The sequence below is a fragment of the Phyllostomus hastatus genome, unplaced genomic scaffold (assembly GCF_019186645.2).
Source record: "Phyllostomus hastatus isolate PE091 unplaced genomic scaffold, TTU_PhHast_1.1 phas_contig_34, whole genome shotgun sequence".
Classification (NCBI taxonomy): domain Eukaryota; kingdom Metazoa; phylum Chordata; class Mammalia; order Chiroptera; family Phyllostomidae; genus Phyllostomus; species Phyllostomus hastatus.
The window spans coordinates 62,597,340-62,618,587 of NW_025333857.1; the positions used below are offsets into that span (position 1 = coordinate 62,597,340).

A 21,248-nucleotide genomic window follows, 5' to 3' on the forward strand; every position below is an offset into this window, starting at 1 on the left:
GATTTAAAAAAAACAGGCCAATTTAGTATTTTTCTCTCATTTTTCAATATAAAACTAAAATCATTTCTAACCTACAGAATATTTTTAAGGGTATTCAGGAGAATCCGGAGACCTGGTTGTGCTGAGTCCACAGCTTCTGAAAGGCAAATGCCTTTCCTCCGGCTTCTTCTGATGATTCCGTGAGGACAACGTTTGGACCAGCCGAAGCCAGCAACACCGGGGCTCGGGGAAGAGGGAGGACTTTCACCATTGCATAACTTTAAGAGAATGCTGAGAGCGAAAGGGAGAAAGGGAGGGAAGCACAGGGGAGACAGGAGAGAAGGGAAAGGAGGAGAAGAAGGGGGTAGAAAGGGGGTGAAGGGAGAGCGAGAGAGGGAGGAGGGAGAGAGGAGAGTGAAAGGGAAAAAAGAGACAGCAATTTAAAAAAAAATTCTGAGAATCAAGTTTCAAGACTCTTTATGTGCTATAGAGAAGGATGAGGTTTACCAGCAAAGTGCCAAGGAGATCCTCAGAGAAGAGATAGATTTTTTTTTTCTCCCGCCAGGAGGGGAGAAAATAATAATAAGCGGAAGGGGGTGAAGGAGCGGGGAAAAAGCAAGCACAACACAACAAAAACAGGAATGTGTGTTTTGAGCAGGAATGAGAAGAGCTGGGAGGACCGTAAGGGGGTGTGTACAGAATTTCATTAAATTGCTACTTTAAGATTGTCTTCCTAAAAAAAAAAAAAAGAAGAAGAAGAAGAAGAAGAAGGAGAAGAAAGAAAGAAAAGAAAAAGAAAGAAAGGAAAAGGAAGGAAGGAAGAAAGAAAAGGAGGGGGTGGAGGAGCGGGAGCAAGGGAAGGAGGCGAACGGCAAAGTGGAGGCAGGCTGGGTAGCTCGGCCTCTCCAAACTGATTGATTAGTCATGATCCCCGCAGTTTTAACAGGGACTCATTCAATTGGGAAGGTGGAGCGCTCCGGAGCAGATTAGCATACGCTTGTTTACTCATCTTCTGAGGGATTTTTCCCCCCTCTTTCCTTTCATTTTGTGAAGAAGGAGGGAGGGGAGGGGGGATTGGGGGGGAGGAGGGGGCTGTGGCTTGTGTTATAAAGGACGCAAAAAATAAATAAATTAGAGCATCTTTTGGGGGGAGGGAATTCAGCGGAGCAGTGTCTTAGAGGAGCTTTTTTTTTTGGTAGAGCGAGAAATCATATAAAATAAAATGAAATAAAACAAGGAGGAAGGCAACCAGCTGTTAAGGGGGGAAATAAGGCAGATAAAGGAGCGGGGAGAGAAATTAATTGCCAACCAGGAGGAGTTGGGCTGTATTTTTCAAAGGTGGGGGGAGTGGAGCACACACCTTGAGGAGGAAAGCGAGAAAGAAAAGAAAAAAGCAAGTGGAAGGGGGGGCTCGCCCAAGAAGGGTGAAGAAGCGAAGAAAGTCGAGGCGCCGAGGCTCCCAAAGCTGGCAGCTCCGGGCGGCGGTGCAGGGGCGAAGGGGGGGCGGGGGGGACCGTCGGACATGCGGCTCTGGAGTTGGGTGCTGCGCCTGGGGCTGCTAAGCGCCGCGCTGGGCTGCGGGCTGGCCGAGCGCCCCCGCCGGGCCCGGAGAGACCCGCGGGCCGGCCGCCCCCCGCGCCCCGCCGCCGGGCCGGCCACCTGCGCCACCCGGGCGGCCCGCGGCCGCCGCGCCTCGCCGCCGCCGCCGCCGGGCGGTGCCTGGGAAGCCGTGCGCGTCCCCCGGCGGCGGCAGCAGCGGGAGGCGCGGGGCGCCGCCGAGGAGCCGAGCCCGCCGAGCCGGGCGCTCTATTTCAACGGTCGAGGCGAGCAGCTGCGCCTCCGGGCCGACCTCGAGCTGCCCCGGGACGCGTTCACGCTGCAAGTGTGGCTACGAGCGGAGGGGGGCCAGAGGTCTCCAGCGGTGATCACAGGTAGGCGAGGGCGCCCTGGCGGGCGCTGCACTGTTCCCGCAGCCCCAGGGGCGCACGGGTGCCTGGGCGCGGGTGGCGGGATGGTCCGGGGCTGGCGGGAGTGTCTATGCTGGAGTCGCCCCGCCAGAGGCGCGGAGGCACCCGGAGGTAGCTTCCAGTCTCACTTTGCCCCATCTGCGGAATGGGCGTTCTCAGAAGGCAGTGCCACCTAACCCCTCAACCTCCTTCCCCCGGGAGGATCTCGGGGAACGCTCTTGGCGGTCCCGAGACCTCCAATCAATAAGGGCTGCTCCCGGAAAGCCTCAAGCACTTAAACCGTGTTCGGGATGGTCAGAAGTACAGTCTCTGTTTGGGGTGGAGGGCAGGGTGACTCCACTGGGATGCATGTGAAAATAAGCTAGGGGACCATTTGATTTCTTGGACTTTTTAGTCGAGGTGAGCCCCCTTCACTTGACCCGGTTATCCTGAAAGCCTGCAAGGACGAGGCTGTTTTCATCTCCTGGACTTAGAAGTCCTTGAAGTGCCCCAAAGTTGCTCTCTGCTTGATTATCTGCCTCTGGGATTCACCCCCCGTCTTCCCAGCCAAACACGCACTCACACACTGCCATCACTGTCCTCGCTTTTAAAGCCTGTTGCCTGTCACTGGAGGCTGGGGCTAGACCTTCCTTACGCACAGCCCGCCAGCCTTCCCCGACTCGGCTGCGAAACGGGGCGCTTTTCTCCTCTGGGACTTTTATAGCCCGTAATGAATTTGAGTTCTCCCTCCTCACCCTCCCACTCTGTCCCCTTCCCCGTCCCACAGCAAAGCTCATGGTGAAACCGGACACTTTGCGAGGGTTGCAAACCTTAGAAATGCTCCAACATCCACTTTCCCCCTTCTAAATGAATCTGTGGCAATGCCTTTAATAAAACTGGGGGACAGAGGGGGGTGGCGCTGGAGGAGAGAAAGAAAAGTTTTGCCTCTTCTGGCTGGGAGATTCCCTTCCTGCACAAACGATCTTGCCAGGTCCTAGGACGTCTTCAAGTGAGAGTAGGGATACCCTCTTCGCTGCAGCCAGGACCCTAGGGAGGCGATTTGCGATCCCACCGCTTGACACACGCTGTCTTGGCATGGAAAGCTCCTAGCGGTTCGGCAGGTCGGCTCCTGTCTGTCTTGTCTGTCTCCGATGCAGCTGCTGACCCTGTCCTATTTACACCAAGTCCACTTCGGGGGGGACCCAAATCTAGCTGCCACGCCAAGAACGTGTCCCCAAAGCTCCCACTCTTCCGCTACCAAACCAAAAGCAAGAAAGTGACTTCCCCCCCCACATCTGACGTCATCACATGCTATTTTCTTCCCTCCTTTTTCCCCAGGAAGAAGAGGGAAAGTGAGCTCATTCACTTCTAGCCCCCAAGCCCTCGTCACCCAGAGCACAGTATAATAGGGTAGAGGAGCGATGTTACTCATAATGATGATGATGATGATGATGATGATGATGTTAATTCAGGGCTGTGGTATGTTTCCTTCTGTCTCGGAACATAGGGAAAGCACAGAGCCTGCTGCTTGGGGATGATTTTTTTTTTTTTAAATGAGCAGATCCAGTTCTTCCTAGTGTTTACCTGTCACAACCAGTGATTTGGAAGGCTTCCCTTCCCGGAGAGGAGAGCTCAGGGTTATATAGGTATCATCAATGAAAAGGTAGTAAATTCATTTTTTAAAATATGTATGTATGTATATATAACACCTGGGATTCCACAGGAGCTTGCTTTAGAAATGCCTGTAATTCAGACAAGGAGCCTCTCTTCACGCGCATTCTCTTGAGCACTCCTTCACTCTCTCACACAAAGATTGTGCAGTAAAATACTTTAATTGGATGGGGGACGTTAGGTTATTATTGCTTGTATAAAATGCCTGGTCCATTTTATGTGTGGAAATAACATTCCTCTCAAAAAGAAAAAAAAAAAAAAGGCACTGCTGTAGTGTAGCACCAGAAAGCCAGGCGCTTTTCTCCGGGGGATACTGGTGGATTTTTTTCCCTCCCCTAGTTGAGTCTGAGCCAGATTCGGCGGTGTGTAAACACCTGGCCCCGAGCCAGAAAAGACTCATTCTGCGTATCCTCCACACGGTAGAGATTGTTGCACTAAAAAGAACCTGCTTCTCCTTGAATTAAAAAGCAAACAAACAGCGGTTCTTTGCAGAAGCGCTTTTTCAGCTTCTCCCTTGGTGTAAGTTTGGGCTGGGAGAGGCAGGGCCCAGGTGGGCGGTCGGGATGCCCGTGCCAAGCCATGTCCTCCCGCTGCCTGCGACCTCGGGTGCCCAGGCTGCTGCCTGACCTCTGCTGGCCCTCTTGGGCTGGGCGTCGCCACTTTCGTAGGAATCCCTGGTCACCTATCTGGAGAGAGCAAGGCATCTCTCAGCGGGGACCGCGCTGCTATTTCAGGCAGAGGGTTGCTGCCTCGCTGTCAGGCCAGGCTGCCTTACATCACTCTCTGCTGCAGGATTCGACTGGGTTTCGCAAAGGTCTAATTTTACGGTGCTGTTAACCGGGTCTGTCGTCTGGCAGAGGCAGGCCTTGCTACTCCTGGTAGGCGGGCTGTGCTCCCAGATCCGCCCGGGATGCTATTTCTGCCCCGGTTCAAACTTCACTGACACCAGTGCAGACAGGCGCTTGGAGAGGCAGAGGAAAGAAGTGAAGGAGGAGTTTGCTGCTGAAGCTCAGAAAACGTGCCTTTTATTTTTCCAAAAGGGAAGGAGAAATATGTGTGTGTGTGTGTGTGTGTGTGTGTGTGTGTGTATACAGATATATATTAATAAATATAAAAGGAAAAGGCATGTGCAGGCAAAAAAACAACAAGCTAAAGTTAGAACATGCCTGTGTGCTGGGTTCTCCGAATGACCCACCCACGATGGATGGTCTTTAGGATGGAAGAATCCTTTAAGGTTACTGGGATAAGGGTGCTGGGAGGCTACCCAGTCCAGTTCTTTCTTTGGCCAAATAGGGAGGCAGAGACAGGAACAGGGGAAGGTTGTGTGCTGGATGGCACAGGTCCTCAATGGCAGGACCTAGAATTTAACCCCAAGTATGCTGCCTTCCAGGCCTTATCCCTCACACCCCTGAGAGGATGTGTCCAATCAACACCGTCACCTCTCCGCCCTCACAGACCCACCACCCAGACACAGCCTTCAGGCTTCATGCATGGCAATTTAGGCTTTCTTTTAAGTCAGGGGGTGGGGGGCTTTCTGACACATCCCTTTGTTTTTGTACTATACCAGGCAGGATCCAGATCCCTGGCCCTCATTTCCAAGCACCCCCACCCCCTCCCCTGCCACCCAGTGCCCTCTAGTTTGAAAGAGAAAGAAAAAGAAAACAATAGATTCAATTTGCTTCCTCCAGCTGAGGCCTTGATGCACTAAGCAGCAGTTAATCTTGTTCAAGTTTCTCCTGACCTGTTAGGTAGGTGAAATGTGGACCCCACAAGTGCTGCGCTCCTTCCACCCCCATCCCTCCGTGATCCAGAATCCCCCCTCAGAAGGAGAACGGGATTTACATGCACCTCATCCAGCACCTCCTCTTGCCACGCTTTCTTCTTTTGTTCTCAGTGTTGGACTGTTGAGTTTGCTGGCTGCTCAAAAGTCTTTTTCTTTGTCTCCCCACCCACTTCTGCAGTTCCCACTTTCTACTACCCTCCCAACCCCTCCCCAAAAAGAATACTTGCGTCTTCCCAACTTGGGGATTGCTGTAACGGGAAAGCTAGGTTTCAAGAAGTCTGTACCCTAACACGGTTCTCCCTCAACATTTGTAGTCGCGGGGCTCTAGAATATTGCAATGGTTAGAAACCACTTTTAGTAGTCAGGTGACCTAAATGGGAATCTACCTCTGCCCCTAACTGGCTGTGTGACCTTGGGCAAACTAGTTGACACTCCTTTGGGATTCAGCTTCCTCATCTACAAAGTCAGCATAGTACAAGTCCCTACCCATGAAATGAGCTCATAGGTGAAAAACACCTAGAACAGGATTTGGTGTGTAGTAAATGCTCAATAAACTTGTCTTATTATTGGATATGATTTTTGAAACATCTCACTCTTGACAGAGGACACTTAAAGGCAGGAAGGAAAGTAACTGTTCCTGGCTGCCTCCAAGGTGCCAGGCACTGTGCCAAGTGCTTGCTTTGTGCCTGCATGATTCATCCTCACAGCCGCCTGGGAGGCAGGCACCACTGCCTCTGTTTTACCACTGAGGAAACAGAGGTGCACAGAATTGAAGTGGCTTAGCTCAAAGCCCCACAGGTCATCGGGTGGGCGGAGCAGAGATGTGAACTTGAGTACCAAGTGCCTGTGTCCTCTTCATCTCTTTGGACAGAGAAGAAATGACTTCTGCAGAATATCCTCGTCCCTTCCTGCCTCTCTGTGCGCTGACCATCAGCTGCAGATTAAAGAGGATAAAACATAAGTACGAATCTCATGTGGAACCCTGGGTCTGACCTAGCAGATCCGTTTTTCTTTTCATGCCAAGTTATCAGACAGACCGGGCTTGGACTTTCTGTTGCCAATCACTTGCTGTGTGATTTGAATCAAATTTCTTCATCTCTCTATCCCTTGGTTTGCTCATCTGTGAAATGGACATAATAAGATCAACATACTGCAATAAAATAACTATGCAGAAAGTACCTGGCATGTTTCCAGCTCATTAGGGACTCAGTCAATGGTAGCTGCATCCAGTAAGTAAACCACATTCCCTTTTCCAGTTTGCTAGTCTGGTCTTCAGAAAGTGGGGCCTGTTTGTGCTTTGGTAGAGCTTTGCCTCTCGAGGTGCTGGGGAGTCCATCTAGAATAGACAGGGTATCTTGAGGAAGAGTTAGACCCCCTCAAGCCTGTTCCTTGCACTTTGATTTCCTCTTCTGTGACCTACTTGGATGACCCTGTGGTGGTAAGAGCCAGAGGAGGTCCAGAATCACTGGACCTGTAAGCAGGAAAACCAGTTAACCTCAAGGGAGAGCACGCACTCCCAGGAACAGAAGCCCGACAGTGGTCCCCGTGGAGTCCAGGTCACACACCTATTGTCACATGCATCCTGCTCCTTCCCCAAATGTCCTCCAACTTCCACGTTGCCCCCAAGCAGCCATTGACATGGGTAGATGGGGTCATGGAGGCTGCATCAGCCTTGCCTCTCCACCCAGATGAAGGCAGGTTTCAGACCAGAGGTGTGGGGCTCAGGAGCGAGCATGGGTCGTGAGTGGCCAGCCTGGCATGGACTGGGTCAGACAGTTCATTTTGCAACGGGGAAACTGAGGACCAGAGTCACAGAGGAGCTAAGAATTAAGTTATATTCCCAAACCACTCCCTCTCAAATGAGCCGGGGAGATCGCTTGGTTCAGCAGTTTCTACCCCTGGCAGCACTGGGATCACCAGCTTCTAAAACATCCTGATGCCCAGGCTGCATCCCAGGGTTTCTGATGTTATGGGTGTGGGGTTGGCCTGGGCACTGGTGGTTTTCAAAGTCTTCTCAGGTAATGTGGAAGGGCTTTCAGTGGGGAGAATCACTGATCCAGTGTGATGACTCCCTCCTCTACAGCTGGGAAAATTGAGGCCCAAAGCGGGAAGTGTTATGTCCCTGCCCATGGAGCCGGCTACTGGCTGAAGCTTTAGAGAAATTTAGCTCCCCCGATTCTGAGTTGCTGAACCTTGGCTGGGAAAGCCCCTTCCTTCATTGTTAATTCCCCTGCTGACACCAAACCTCTTGGTGCCCTGGCCCTGTTGTTCCATCTTTCCAGAGCTAGTCCTGTGTGTGAAGCCATACCCTCTCCTGGTGTTGCCTCTAACATATGAACATTCCTATGAGGGGGGAACACATTGAGTTCTATGCATCTGATTTTAAATGCAACTCTCCAAGTGCCTGGGAAGGGAATCTGTCAGAGCAGGAACAAGGGGTATTAAAAAGGGATGTTCTGGCTCAGTGGATTGAGTTCCAGCCTGTGAACCAAAGGGTCACCGGTTCGATTCCCAGTCAGGGCACAGGCCTGGGTTGCGGGCTGGGTCTCCAGGTGGAGACGTGCAAGAGGCAATCACACATCAATGTTTTTCTCCCTCTCTCTCTCTCTCTTCCCCTCTCTTTAAAAATAAATAAATAAAATCTTTTTGGTAAAGGAAGGTCAGCTCCGAGGGATTCCCACTTTGCCCTGGGGTAGTCCTGCAGAGGTGTGCTCCTGTTATTTCAAGCTCCCCTCCCCTGTGATCACTATGAAATCAGCACTAGCTGCAGGTGCCTCACATGAGGAAGAGAGATTCCCAGGTGCCCCAGGTAGGAGGACCTGCTCTACGGGCAGCTCGTACCTTGTCAACCTGTGGCCAAGGACTAAGAAAGCCTGCAGATGCCATTTCTCTCCTCGCCTGCCACCACACCTTCCCTGGACTTTAATTTCTTTTCCTTGATCCTTCCTCATCTTTTTTGATTCACCGAGGCCTTTGCATCATGCCTTGATGCACTTATTGGCAATGCCAAGAACTGACCTGTCGATCTTGGCCCCTTGGCTCCTTTGGAGATCTGAAACTGGGACTCATGAGCTCTGAGATCCAGTCCTGGCTTGGTCTCCTCTGAGCTGTGTGTCTTGGAAATTCTGACTCAACCCCTAGGGCCTCAGGGGAGAGGGATTCAGGTGTGGTTACATTCAACCTCCCTATTTCATGGGTTGTCACAGGAACCAGGTGAGACAATGGTGGCAGAAGCTATTGGCCAAGGTCAGAACCCAGTCCACACGTCAACAATAGTAGGAGGAGCCAGAAGGTGAGAGACGTGAGGGATTTACGCAATGAAGGTCATTCCTGGGGAGGTGCCTTCATTTAATTATTCACAGTGCAGACGATAAACAGTGATTGAGTTAGCAAATTTTTTGATACTGGTGGCCTCACTGGAGTCCTTTGCTGCTGGGACTTCTTCACAGTGGTAGGATATGCCAAATCCTACCACTTACTTGCTTTGTGACCTTGACAAAGTAACTGCCCCTCCCTGGACCTCGGTGTTCTCAGGGCACACAAGGAGGAGTAGGGGTGTAATAGGCACTTTCACATTGTGCCCACAGTTTTAGTGAGGCCCTGAAAAGAGGCAGAAGGGGACCTCTCTGTCTCCGCCACCTTCTTGTCACCTTATTCTGCTTAAACTGTGGAGGTCTGCAAGATTCCATTTCCAGGAATGTGCAGGTCTCAGAGTTACAGAATCTGAGTGGACATGGACGGACATTGGGAATTACTGTGACTTGTGTCAGGAGTGATAATGGTAGTGCTATGTATTTGTGAAGATCCTAATCCAGTGCAAACTTGATCACTAACTTACATGGTGATGCGGAAGTGAAGGGAACCAGGCTGGCTAAAGTGATTGTGGTGACAGAAGTGTATTAGCTTCAGGAGCTACTGAGATGGTCCATTCTATGCCAGTACAGTATAAAAAAATCCTAATCTGTTAGAAATGCATGCTAAATTATTGATTTGTGAAGAGGGTGGGGGTGTAGATGAAAGAAGATTGGCAGTGGGATAACGTTGTTGCAACCAGGGGACAGACATGTCGGGCTTCCACACAGTTTTGTCTGTCCATCTGTGTGTGATTGAGGAGCTCCATAATTAAAAGTTTCCACAGGAGGAGTGGAAGGCTTAGGTCTCTGTGTGTGTCAGTGAACTGATAGGTTTCCAAATACAGAGGCAGCCACTTGGAGAGGGTTCAGGATGCTACCAAGGTTACACAGAGATTAATGAAAAGAACACAGCCTAGGCTTCAGAATTTAGGAGACTCATCATCCTGGGGAAGCTAGAGGTGAAGGAGAGGAAGGCTGGAAGCCTTAGGGAGGGCAAGTAGAAGGGCAAGTTGCTGGGGTTTTGAGTGAGGACATTCACTGCTGTGTGGAATTGTCCCACACATTGTGAAACACATAGCATTCTTGGTTCTGTGCGTAAGAACCCCCCAGGATCTGCTAGTCATTGTGACAATACAAAACATATTGTGATGATACGCACATATACACCTACACACACACTCACATTTCCACATACCTCTATTTTTCATTACTAGCTCCTTATTTCTTTCCATCTCCAATAGCCTTGGGAGTCTCCTAGAACTTTCTAGAGCCCTGGGGGAATAGCCTGCAGTTGACTGGTCTCACGAAGAGCTGACACCATCAGGAAACGGGGAAAAGGAGCGTGTGTTTACGGAGGAAGTATTTTGTGCTGGTTGATCCTGGGACTCGAGAGTCAGACTGCCTGAATTTGATTTCCTGACTCTCCCACCTGCTAGTTGCATGACCTTGAGCGAGTTACTTAATGTCTTCAAGCTTCGCTTTTCCCATCCGTAAAATGCAGATAGTACTGGCTCCTACTTCCTAGGGTTGTTTTGAAGATTAACTGGGCCTCCATGTGGAAAAATGCTTAGTAATGGAATCTAGACCATGGGTAAGCACCCAGTAAACGTTAACTCATATTGGTATTATGTGTGCCCAGCCCTTGCCGCACGTCATTTCGAATTCTCTCAATAACTCTCTGAGTTAGGCATGCTTCTCTCCTTTGGCAGAGGCAAGAATTGCCTTTCCCTCCCTTGCCACTCAGGAAAGACTTATTGTGATGATCTTAACATAAAACAAAACTTAAAAGACAAACAGAATAAACTCTTTATTGTTACATATTACAGAATCAGTGAGTGCTCCTTGTAGAGAATCTAAGAAATATAGATAAAAACAAGAGACAAAGTAAAATTTATTCATCCCTTCCCAGGCATTTGGCAAGTATTTACTGGGTGACTGCTGCATGCCAGGTATAGTTTTGAGCCTGAGGACAAAGCAATGAACAGAAGAGGAAATGTCCCTGCCTTTGGGAGTTTATATTGAGGTGGGGGTAGGACGGGAAAGGTGAAGACAGAGTATAAATGAATGTAAAAATATGTCACATAATGTCAGGTGAGTGTTTATGAAGAAGAATAGAGGAGGGATTCTAGGGATCACTGTGGGGGTGGTGCACAAGGGGTGAGATTTAAGCGGGTTGTCAGGGGAGGCAGCAATGGGCAGTGGCATTGGAGATGAGCCCCAAGAGCAGCCCAAGGCCATCCGGGGAAGGCCCCCGTGCACAGGAGAAGGAAGAGCAGTACACTAGGAGCTGGGAGATGTTGGTTCTAGACCATTCAGTCCTTAGCTTGTTGTGTGACTTTGGACAATTCACTTATGTCTTGGGCCAATTTTCCTCATCTGAACAGAGTGGGTAGAGATGGGTTTATCTTTGTCCTAGAGAACCTTCTAGCAGAGATCTCCTAGGATTTGATCATTCCAATCAGTGCTGTCCAAATACAAAATTGCAAAGTTGGCATTAGTTCCCAGTTTTCTTCCTTTTTGGTGTATTTTCCACCACTAGGTGGTGCCTGTGCCTGTCTCCCTCAGGGGCTAAGTGCCCACACACTGGGCTTCCTCTCCCCCAGCAACACTCATTCACAGAAAAGGACATGGTATTCCTTCTTGCTAAGGTATCAGTGACTGGTAACAACTCAGAATGTTACTCTACCAGGCACATATATACTTTAATATATCCCCCAAAACACTTTGACTCCAAAAGCAAAGTACCAATTTGTAGAATTTCAGCCAAAGACTGACTGAAGACATTGTTTAGGTAATATTGATACTTCCCAATGGCTGGAAGCCATCTCATCAATATTGTTGTTAATAATAGCTGACATAAATATCTAAAAAGCTCACTAAGTGACTTTCCCAGTGATCCCTTACTTGGCTAATGGTTAGAATACTCAAATTTCATAATTTCTTACTAAACAAAGGCCATTCCAAAGAAGTTTTGACATCAGAATGGGGCACTGGCCTTTTAGTCTTGCTAATCATCTTAATCAGATCATTTCATGAATTACAATAGTAAAACTCTAGAATTTGAATTTGTAGCCATCTGTTAACCTATTTTCCTTCTGGGAATCCCCAGTACTGTCATCCATGAAGTACTTCTTGTTCCCTCTGCCCCTTCTTTTCTGTCTCTCTTCCTACCCCTTATAACCACTGCATTAACTTGACCACTTAAATTTTTCTTCAAACAAAAGAAAGAAAATTTGTCTTTCAGTATTATTTACCACAAACTCAGGGTCCATAAAACCTGGAAGAGTAGGAGACAAACATGACCCTGTTTCAATTTTAGATTGTCTAAACATAAGAATGTCTAAGGTTCAAGTCCACTTCTAAGAAACAGAAAGTCTAGTAGGTGGGAGATCACGGCCAGCTAGGACCTAAGTATGTGAATGGGGGGGAGCATGTTACTAAATGCAGAAGCCTGGTTCAGCCATTTTTACCTTCAAGGAGTTTGTGGTCTAACCTGTGCCTGTCACCTTTGCAGTCAAGAAGATATTTCTGTATCTGTCCCATATCCATCTCTTTTTAAAACCCTATTGCTCTCTAAACATGAAACATGGCTTGGCAGAATATGATTAAATGTGTTTGTATGGAAGGGATTCCCCTTCCATTTCCCCCAATGAGATTGAACATCTTTCAGCCACAAAAACTGACAAGAAAATGGAGGAAGGTAGAATAATAAGCCAATCAAGTACAGGTAGGCCTTGCTTTAAGAGATGCAAAGTATAAGACAGAAAGCACAAGAAATAAATACACATTGCATTCTGATTTGTGATGTAACATTCATGTAATTCTGAAGAACCGAGATGTGTGAGAGTGAGAAGCACTCATCTAAGCCGTTTATTTCACAGATGAGGAACTAAGGGTTGGTGACAGAAGTGGGTTGCCCAGATCAGTGACCAAGCTGGGATTAGAGCCCCTGTTCTCTGAGTATTAGGCCAGAGTGAGGTCTACCTGTCTCCTGACTTTGCACCCTTTCCCATTGAATAATTACCATCTCTCTGCTGATGAGCATCATTTATGTTCAGACTCTCATGGGCTCCAGACCATTGATCCAGCTATCCGCTGGAAATGTGAACATGAACTTCAAACACAACATACCCAAAGCTCAGTCACCTTTCCTTCAACATGCTCTATGTCCTCATTTAGTGTCACCTAGTCTAGATATGCCATCCACCATATTCAATCCGGCATCAGTTCCTGTCTGTCTTGCCTTCTTGACAATTTTATAATCTTCTTTCCTCTTTCTAGCTTAGGCCCTCTTCATATCTGGCTTTGACTCTTTGCTTAGTATTACGGTGCCACTTTTGAGCTTCAACCCCTGCACCCCTTCAACCTACCCATCAATATCTGATAGTCACATGTTTCTAAAATGCAAATTTCACTGGTCCTTCAATAGCACGGGAATTGTTTGCAGTACCCCAAATAACTTAGGCTTTCTTTATGTCATTTTTAAAATTTGATGTGCCTTCCATATCCTCATGCAGCATTTTGCAGAACACCTAAGCCTCTATAGGATCCTGCTCAAGGTTCCCCTCTTCTGGGAAGCCCTGCCTGACTCCTCTCCAAGTACAACCTCCCCTATCCATCTGTCTCCACTGTATAATCTACACACGTATGTCAAAGGACTTGGAATTCTTTCTATCGCATTTCATTGTGTGCTATTTGAGGTCATCTCAACTTCTCCACTGCCTAGCACAGTGCCTGGCTTATAAAGGAGCTATATGTAATTTTGCTCAATGAATGCATGGCTGCAAAAGAGAACCAACTAAATATCTAATGATTCTGGAAGAAAGAGCTCAGGAGCCTCAGGCATGTTGCATTACGTAACCAAAGCACATGACCTACCCCGTGGGTCACACTCAAAAACATTACACAGTGGTTAATTCCATTTCCCCTTGAGCAAAGGAGTCAGAAGGGAAAAAAATCTGGTCTTCCAAAACAGAGAGGGGAGGAGGCAGTGTATTTAAATGTCTCTTCAACTCACATTTCAGCCTTTCTAATCCAAGGTATATTTTAGCCTTGGTTTACCCTTCTCAGCCACTTCACTGTTTGCAAAGCATTTGTTTTGTGTGTGTGCTGCAGCGCATAATCCCAAGCCTCACTCTCCTCTCAGATTTCCCCCTCTCCCCCTTATCAGGTTCTCACTGGATCTCGAGTGTCCCGGCGTCATATCTGTTGCCTGGGTTTTCATCCATTTCCCTTATTCTTGATAGGGAGGCCTTTCTGTCTGCTTCCCTTAATCTTGTGAGACCTTGGGGTGACCTCAGGATCTGGAATCCTCTATCCACTGTTTATATACCCTTGGGGGGAGAGTACACATTCCCAGTCATAACAACAGTAATAAAAGGAGCTAGCTTGTAATGAGCACTTACTATGTGCTGGCTCTGTGCTGAGTGCTACACTTTAAGCCCTCTGAATTAGATTTAAAAAGTTACAGGATTCACTGAACACCCCACAGCTAACGGGTGGTAGAACCAGCATTCAAATCCAGGACATTATTATTTTTTCTATCCACAGGGCCTAACATTGCTTCTTGGAATGCAGCAGTTGTCCAGTAAATGTTCCATGAGAGCATGAACATTGAATGAATGAATGAATGAATGAATGGTGGAGTCCCCAGTCACTAATGCAAACATTCAGAGATTGTAGAATTAAAACGGAAGGGATTGAGGGAGAGAGGAAGGAAGGAACAGAGAAATGGAGGAATATTTTGAATGAACATTTAAAGAGATTGACTAAGAAATCTCTGATATGCAAAATTAATTTAATTTGCAGGTGACCTTTGGGCAAAAAGACCATTTACATCCATGAGAGCATTACCCATTTTTAAGTAGTCTACTGGGAGATACACACACACTTCAAAGATGTTCTCTGCCAAAACCGTTTCTGGGTTTCTCTTGTGGGAAGCAGAGCCTGGGGTGTGTTCTCCCAAATACTCTTGTATGCCCAGTGGAGATGCATTCCCCGCCCCCCCCGAGGAGGTTCCGGGTACATTCTGGGCCAAATCTGAGAGGCATGTAGTCGTTGTGCTGCCTGACCTATGGGGTTCTGAGCAGCAGATGACTGGTGTGACAGGGCTGACTTCTGGTGTGCTCTTGCTAGAGCTGATCGGGCTTCCGTAGAGCCAGTATGTAGGTCTCAGGATGACTTCTTTTCAGGCCAGCCCCACTGGGCTGATTAGCTGTGATCTGCTCAAAACAAACAAATGAAATATTTTGTTCATCCCTCCCCCAGATCCTAAAGCTGGGATGCTTTATGAGATCTGCTCAGTTTAAGAGTGGAGAAACTGAGGTCCAGGCAAGTTAGCTTGTTAAAAACTAAGTTGAGTAAACTTGAGCAACAAATTAGCAGCAAAATTGGAACCATAATTCAGGGTTCTTGACTCTCACATCAGTGTTCTTTCCACCGGATCCCTTTGTTTTTCGCTACAGTATGGGATGCCAGTTGCGTCAGTGGGTTCACATCGGTGAGCTTATTAGATCACCATTGTGATCTAATACATCATACAGCTGTTGAGTTGCTTTTTGTAAGCACTTCTGATGGGCCAAACCTCTGCCCGAGGCATTCTGTGAGGTTCAGTAGAAAATGGCAATATATTAGGTGAGATTAATCCCTTTTTTCTTCCTTCCTTCTTCCCTTCTCTTCCTTTTATTCACCCATCCACCCTTCCTTTCATTCATCTGTCCATCCATCTATCCATCCATTCACTTACCCATTTATTTAATTAGATAGTTACTGAGTTTTTGTATACTATACATGGAACTAGGATGTGTCGATTTAAAAGAAGAACAGGGCACAGTTCCATCCCTTGAGGAGCTCCCAGTCCTAGTGGCGGAAGCAGACTGGTAAACAGATATATGACATCATGGTAACTGGTATAACAAAGCAATTAATAGAGTGCTGGGCCAGCACAGGGGCAGAAACACTGTGTCATTGAAGACATGCTTTTATTATGGGGGTAGAAAGTGCTCTGAGATTTCAGAGCCTCTTCTACTGGCAGCGTTGGGGACTTACTTATGAAACAGGTGGCCTGGGTATGTGTGTGGAGTGTGTACCTTGCCTTTCATATGGATATGTCATGCACATCATTTAAAATATAGAGCCATACATCAAGTTAGAAGGATGAACACTTTTCAGTTCATGTCTCAGCAGAGGACATTGATGCAGAGCAGCTTTTAGGAGCATGGCACTAGGAAATGATCAGAGAACTAATCCATTGCCATTCGAATCAAGGCCAATAGCCCTTTATACGCCCCTTCATTGCATTTATCACTCTGTTGTGACTGCCTGTAAGTTTGTCTGTCTCTCCCCACTATTCTCCAAGCCCCTCAGGAGCAGACAACATTTCTCTCTTTATCTCTGCCTTATTGCTACCTTTAGCACATTACCAGCCCTGCTGGCTGGTGCTCAGTAAACTTTGTTCAACGAACTGGAGATGGCTCCAAATAAGGGAGAAGACAGGGTCACTAAACGTGGGTGCTCTGAAGGAAAGATGCTTTGAGAAAAATATCACGGGCCTTGGGAAGGGCCAAGTGGTGAAGGCAAACATGTTAGGCACAGCATTAACCATTAGACGTGGGCCTGGTCACTCTGAGCTGAGCAGTTACCTGCATGTATTCTTACCACATTTTCCCATTACTCTCCACCTCCTTTCTTTCTGCTGAGCCAGTGTACCACTCTGTTGGCTTTAAGCCCTTCTCCCCATGGCATTCTCTCAGCTTCTCTAACTGCATCCCTGGAGAGGTACTGAAGAGCCAGGTGTAACTGTGTGGGGTGCACCCGTGATCCTCCTGCAACCTTCACCTGTGCCATGGAGACCTCCCAGAGGAAATGAGAGCAGCGTGCTGGCAGGAATCGTGTCTGCCGTGCTCTGTGCACCTTCCCAGGCCCTGGCATATTGCAGGGGTTTAACAAAAACATGTGGGTGGATTTCTGGATGGATAAATGATGTAAATTGACAGTGCATCTCATCCAGTCTCCTCAGTTCATGCATGGAGAATCTGATGCCCAGAGGAGGCAAGGAAATTACCCCAAGTTTCCTCCCAAATTAGGGACCGAAAAGGACCAGAGCCCAGTTGTCCTGACTGTTTTTTGTATCCAGCCATATCATCCTGGGATTTGGGCTCAGCTCTCTTGAATTTGGTCAAAAAGACTTCAGATCATTGGATGCTGTAGTTGAATAGGACCCAAACTGGGTCCTTTTACAACTGGGAGGTCTGGAGTCCAGAGAGGGGAAAGGTTTGTCCAGGGTCTCACAGCAAGGTAGTGACAACACTAAGCCTTCCTCTACATGTCCCCTTTGTAGCCAAAGGTAGAGAGTATGTACCTTTAGAGATGCAATAGTGAGCAGATAGAGCAGGTTCCTGCCCTCATGGACTCTATGTTCTTGTGGGAACAGAAAGACAAATGAAGATGGGAGAATGAGAGAGAGAGAGAGACAAAAAGAGAGAGAGAGAGAATGAGAATGAATATAAACCATGACATAGGGTGAGTTTTGGATGTTCTGGATGTTGAAGGAGCAGGTGCACAAGCCACTGGGAGATGTGTGTACCTGGAGCTGAAGTTCACCCAGGTCATGAAATCTGGATTTTTTTAAAGATTTTATTTATTTATTTTTGGAGAGGGAAGGGAGGGAGAGAGAGAGAGAGAGAGAGAGAAACATCAATGTGTGGTTGCTGGGGGTCATGGCCTGCAACCCAGGCATGTACCCTGGCTGGGAATCGAACCTGCGACACTTTGGTTCACAGCCCGCGCTCAATCCACTGAGCTACGCCAGCCAGGGCTGGAATCTGGATTTTAATCTAGAAGAACTGAGAAGTTTTCTGAAATTTTCAAACAAGGAAGTTACCATATTGGGTGTAGGTTTTCTGAAGATCACCTTGACCTCTATGTGGAGAATGTAAGATGTGAGAATGAGCAGAAACTTAATCATGCTGTTATCACGTGAATTGATTCTGATGTTATTGTTTTTGTTATGACTTAGTATTTTGTTTAATATCACTTCCCTCCATTTCTTTACTAATACCATTACCCACTGAATTACCTGACTAGCACTAATACTTGAGATCAACAGGGGAGTAGGGGGTTTCTTGCTCTTTGGCCCAGGAGGACTTGAAGAGATTTATGAACCTCAAGACATTTACTGTAAAAATTTGAAGCCGTGCTCATTTTTCTGGGGACAGTGCCCAAGGTTTTCAGCAGTTTCTTAAAGGGGTCTATGGCCCCCAAATGCTGGCTGAAATGCCGAAAAGCAGGGGGCATAAAAGGTCATTTCCTGAAGCCCGTTCCCAGCTCTAAGATCTGAACAGGCCAGGAGACCTGTGAAAACGCGAATGTTGATGTTGAATTGTCATATCAGACTGAGCAATTGCACTTCCCTTCATCTGTACCCTTGTTGGAGTAAATAAAATTGGGGACATTTTTCCCTCTAAGGACAAGTTAGTTTATTCCTTAGAAATATAATCTACAACTTTGTTTATTCAAACTCTGGTCTCTGAGTTTCTCTAAGTTTTGAAATAGGCAAGTTCACTTCAAATGTGGCCTGAGGTGGTCCTGACTGTCATTATTCACTGTGGGCTCGACCCATGAATCTATGAATCCAAATATCCATCCAGTTTCCATCCAACCAGTCACCCCCACACTCCCCCTCCCTCCCCCCTCTCCCTCCCTTTCTCCATCCCACCCACCCCTCCATCCATCTGTCCTTTCATCTCCCCACCCTTCCATCACTCCATACTCCCATCCATCTACCCTTCCATCCATGTATCTTCCATTTACCAGGTTCTCTTCTAGGCCAGGGAGTGAGAATTAGAAGACTCCAGTGCTTGTTCTTACACCACTGTGTGCCCTTGAAAAAAATGCCCTGAGAACCCTCCCCTGAATCATTTGCTTTTACTAGAGTGCTAGTGTGAAAACCCCACTTCAGGAGTTGAAAACTCCTTTAAAAAAAAACCTGAAATGATCTGCCTGCATAGTTATATAATTACAAGAATTTACAGTATGCTCTGAGTCTGGGTCTAGATTACAGGAGGCTCCTTTACCACACTAACATTTTAGTTCAATAGCAGCTTCTCCCCTTAGGTCAGCAGGTGGTGGGAGACCCATAGAGAAAGTGAAACAGAGGCAGGGCTCTCGGAGAAAGGCCAGACTTCATAAAGGGAGCAGAAAAGGGAGCTCACAGTCACTTGGCTCCTGAGACTCTCTGTCCATAACCCCCAAAGCCCTTGTATAGTGATTCTAAGCCTTCATGATCCATGTGTGCCCCTGGATGCATGATGTAGCAGGAAGCCCTCATGGCATGGGGCTGTTTCAGTTTCCGAAGCATTTTCGACATGTACCTATCATATTCCCACTCGCCTTGTAAAACAAGCATTTTCATTTAATACAGTGAGGTCTTTGTATTCTCAACAACAAACACATGGTCTGAGGCTCGCGGACACAACCTGCCTTTTTCTCCAACACCCTCCCCCTCACCCCAGTCTGTCCGCCCTTACAAAGCCCAGTGTCAGCAGAAGTATCTGTTTACAAACAAGGGCTCCAAGAGAACAGTACCAGGAGCTCAAACAAACCTCCCAAACATGCCCCCCAACCCTGTCCTCGCAGTCCTTGCGAACAGTGTGTCTCACTGGCAGCAGCTTTTGTGGAAGGCTTCCTGGCTTTCCATCTTCCCGTCTTTCTTCATGTCTGACTTCCTTCGTCTCCTTCCACTTATTCATTAAAACAGTGAGGAGCCTGGATAGGAGAGGCAGTCAGGTGCTGGCTTGGGCCTCGTGGAGATCTGGAAAACAGAGCCCAGACAGGGAGTTGCCTGCAGACTGCACGACAGACCCGAACACATCCAGCTTGCAGTGTCATTGGAAGCAGATGCTGATTGAAGAAGGATTGATGATTCGGTGGATATAGTAGTCACATGGCGATCATGCAGCTCTAGAGCATTTTTCTAGAATTATCAGCCACTGAAGGGATAATCTTGACCATTTTGAACTTGAGTCTACTATAGCTCCCTATGACCTATACATGGTGATAATAACAGTGAACACATTTAGCATGTAATAATTGCCAGGCATTGTTCTGAGTACATTTTATGCATTGACTTTTTAATCCTTACAGTGACCTCCTAAAATGGGTACTATTATAATCCCGGTTTTCCAGATGACAGAGCTGAGGTATAAGAAGGTTAAACAACTTGCCCAAGGTCACACAGCAAGTAAATAAATGGTAGATTCCGTCCCCAGAGTCAACGTTCTAACCACTCCACAAAACTCTTGAGATCGGGTCAGATTCCTCAGCTTCACATTCAACTTCCTCCCTAAACATTGATTCCTACCACAACTTCCCTAGTTTCTTACATCAGGATTTCTCCGTCTCAGCCCTGTCAATATTTTGGAACAGAAGACTTTTTGTCGTGGGAGTTTGTCCTGTACACCATTGGATGTTTAGCGACATCCCTGGCCTCTACCCGCTAGAGGCAGAAGCAGCCCTCCTCCCTAGTTTTGGTGACTAAAACGTGTGCAGAAGCATTACTAAATGTGCCCTGGTTGAGCACATCAACTTACACGGATTCTTCTGGTTCAGTAGGATTGCCTGGTGTTCCCATAGCATATATTCCCACCTCAGCGCTTTTTCACATTTGGTTTCCCCCTTGACCTTGCAATGTCCTTAACCTTCTCCTCATCAGTCTTCTCTAAAAGACTTCCAGAGTCTTTTAGTTCCTCAATATCTTTTATAGCCAGAGAGGAGACACTAGCCTGTTTGGGTTACTGATCTACTTGCTTTGATGCCTTTTTGTTTTAAAAAATGGTCACCAACTGCAACCTTTCCATTTAAAATCCCCTAAGGATTCCACAGGTGTCTCAAGTTAAAAGCTCAATTCATTTATGTATTCAGCAGTTGTTTATTGGGGTCTACCTTTATGGTCCCAAGCTAAGCATTCAGAGCATGAGGTCAAAGAAGATACAATACCTACACCTCAAGAGTTTATCCAATAGACTGTCCGAGCTGGAAAGGAGCTTAGAGATCCACTCTCCACTAGCTCCCAGCTGAGTAGATAGGGAAACCAAACCCCAGAAGGTAGATGGTATTTGATCAAGGTCAGCTGAAGACCAAGCTCAAGGCCAACCTAGATCATCCTCTACCTGTGGAACAAAAAATTCTGAAGTCCCAATGAGCATTTAAATACCATTTTTCATCTGGAGCCTTTCAAATGCTCCTTTGAGTTGAGTCACAATTCACAACTCTCTAGCAGCAGTAAAACAATAGAAAATGAATATCTGAAAAGTCTGTCAGCCCTCTCTCTTCAAAATTTTGTCTACATTCCTCACTTTTTTGTTATAAGACTTAAGGCAGAATGATAGCAGATTGCCAATGATCACTGGACAGGGAGCCCTAAAACATGGGTCCCGGTTCTTTTAGCTCCATGACCCTATCAGTTAGAACATCATGAAATCCCTAGCTAATGATCTCCAACCCCATGGATTCTCTTCC

General features: G+C 47.3%; 1 protein-coding gene and 1 non-coding gene across 2 annotated transcripts in view; both read left to right on the forward strand.

Moving 5' to 3' along the window:
• The first annotated feature begins 1,090 nt into the window (after nt 1-1,090).
• PAPPA (pappalysin 1) overlaps nt 1,091-21,248 on the forward strand; it is a 224,305-nt gene continuing 204,147 nt past the window's right edge. Inside the window, exon 1 of the mRNA XM_045840799.1 lies at nt 1,091-1,910. Within this exon, the coding sequence (XP_045696755.1) occupies nt 1,502-1,910 (409 nt within the window). The 5' untranslated portion in view covers nt 1,091-1,501. The remainder of the gene's footprint in view (nt 1,911-21,248) is intronic.
• On the forward strand, nt 9,194-9,325 carry LOC123820294. Its single transcript, XR_006785930.1, has one exon. It is a non-coding gene; the product is annotated as a small nucleolar RNA SNORA66 (small nucleolar RNA).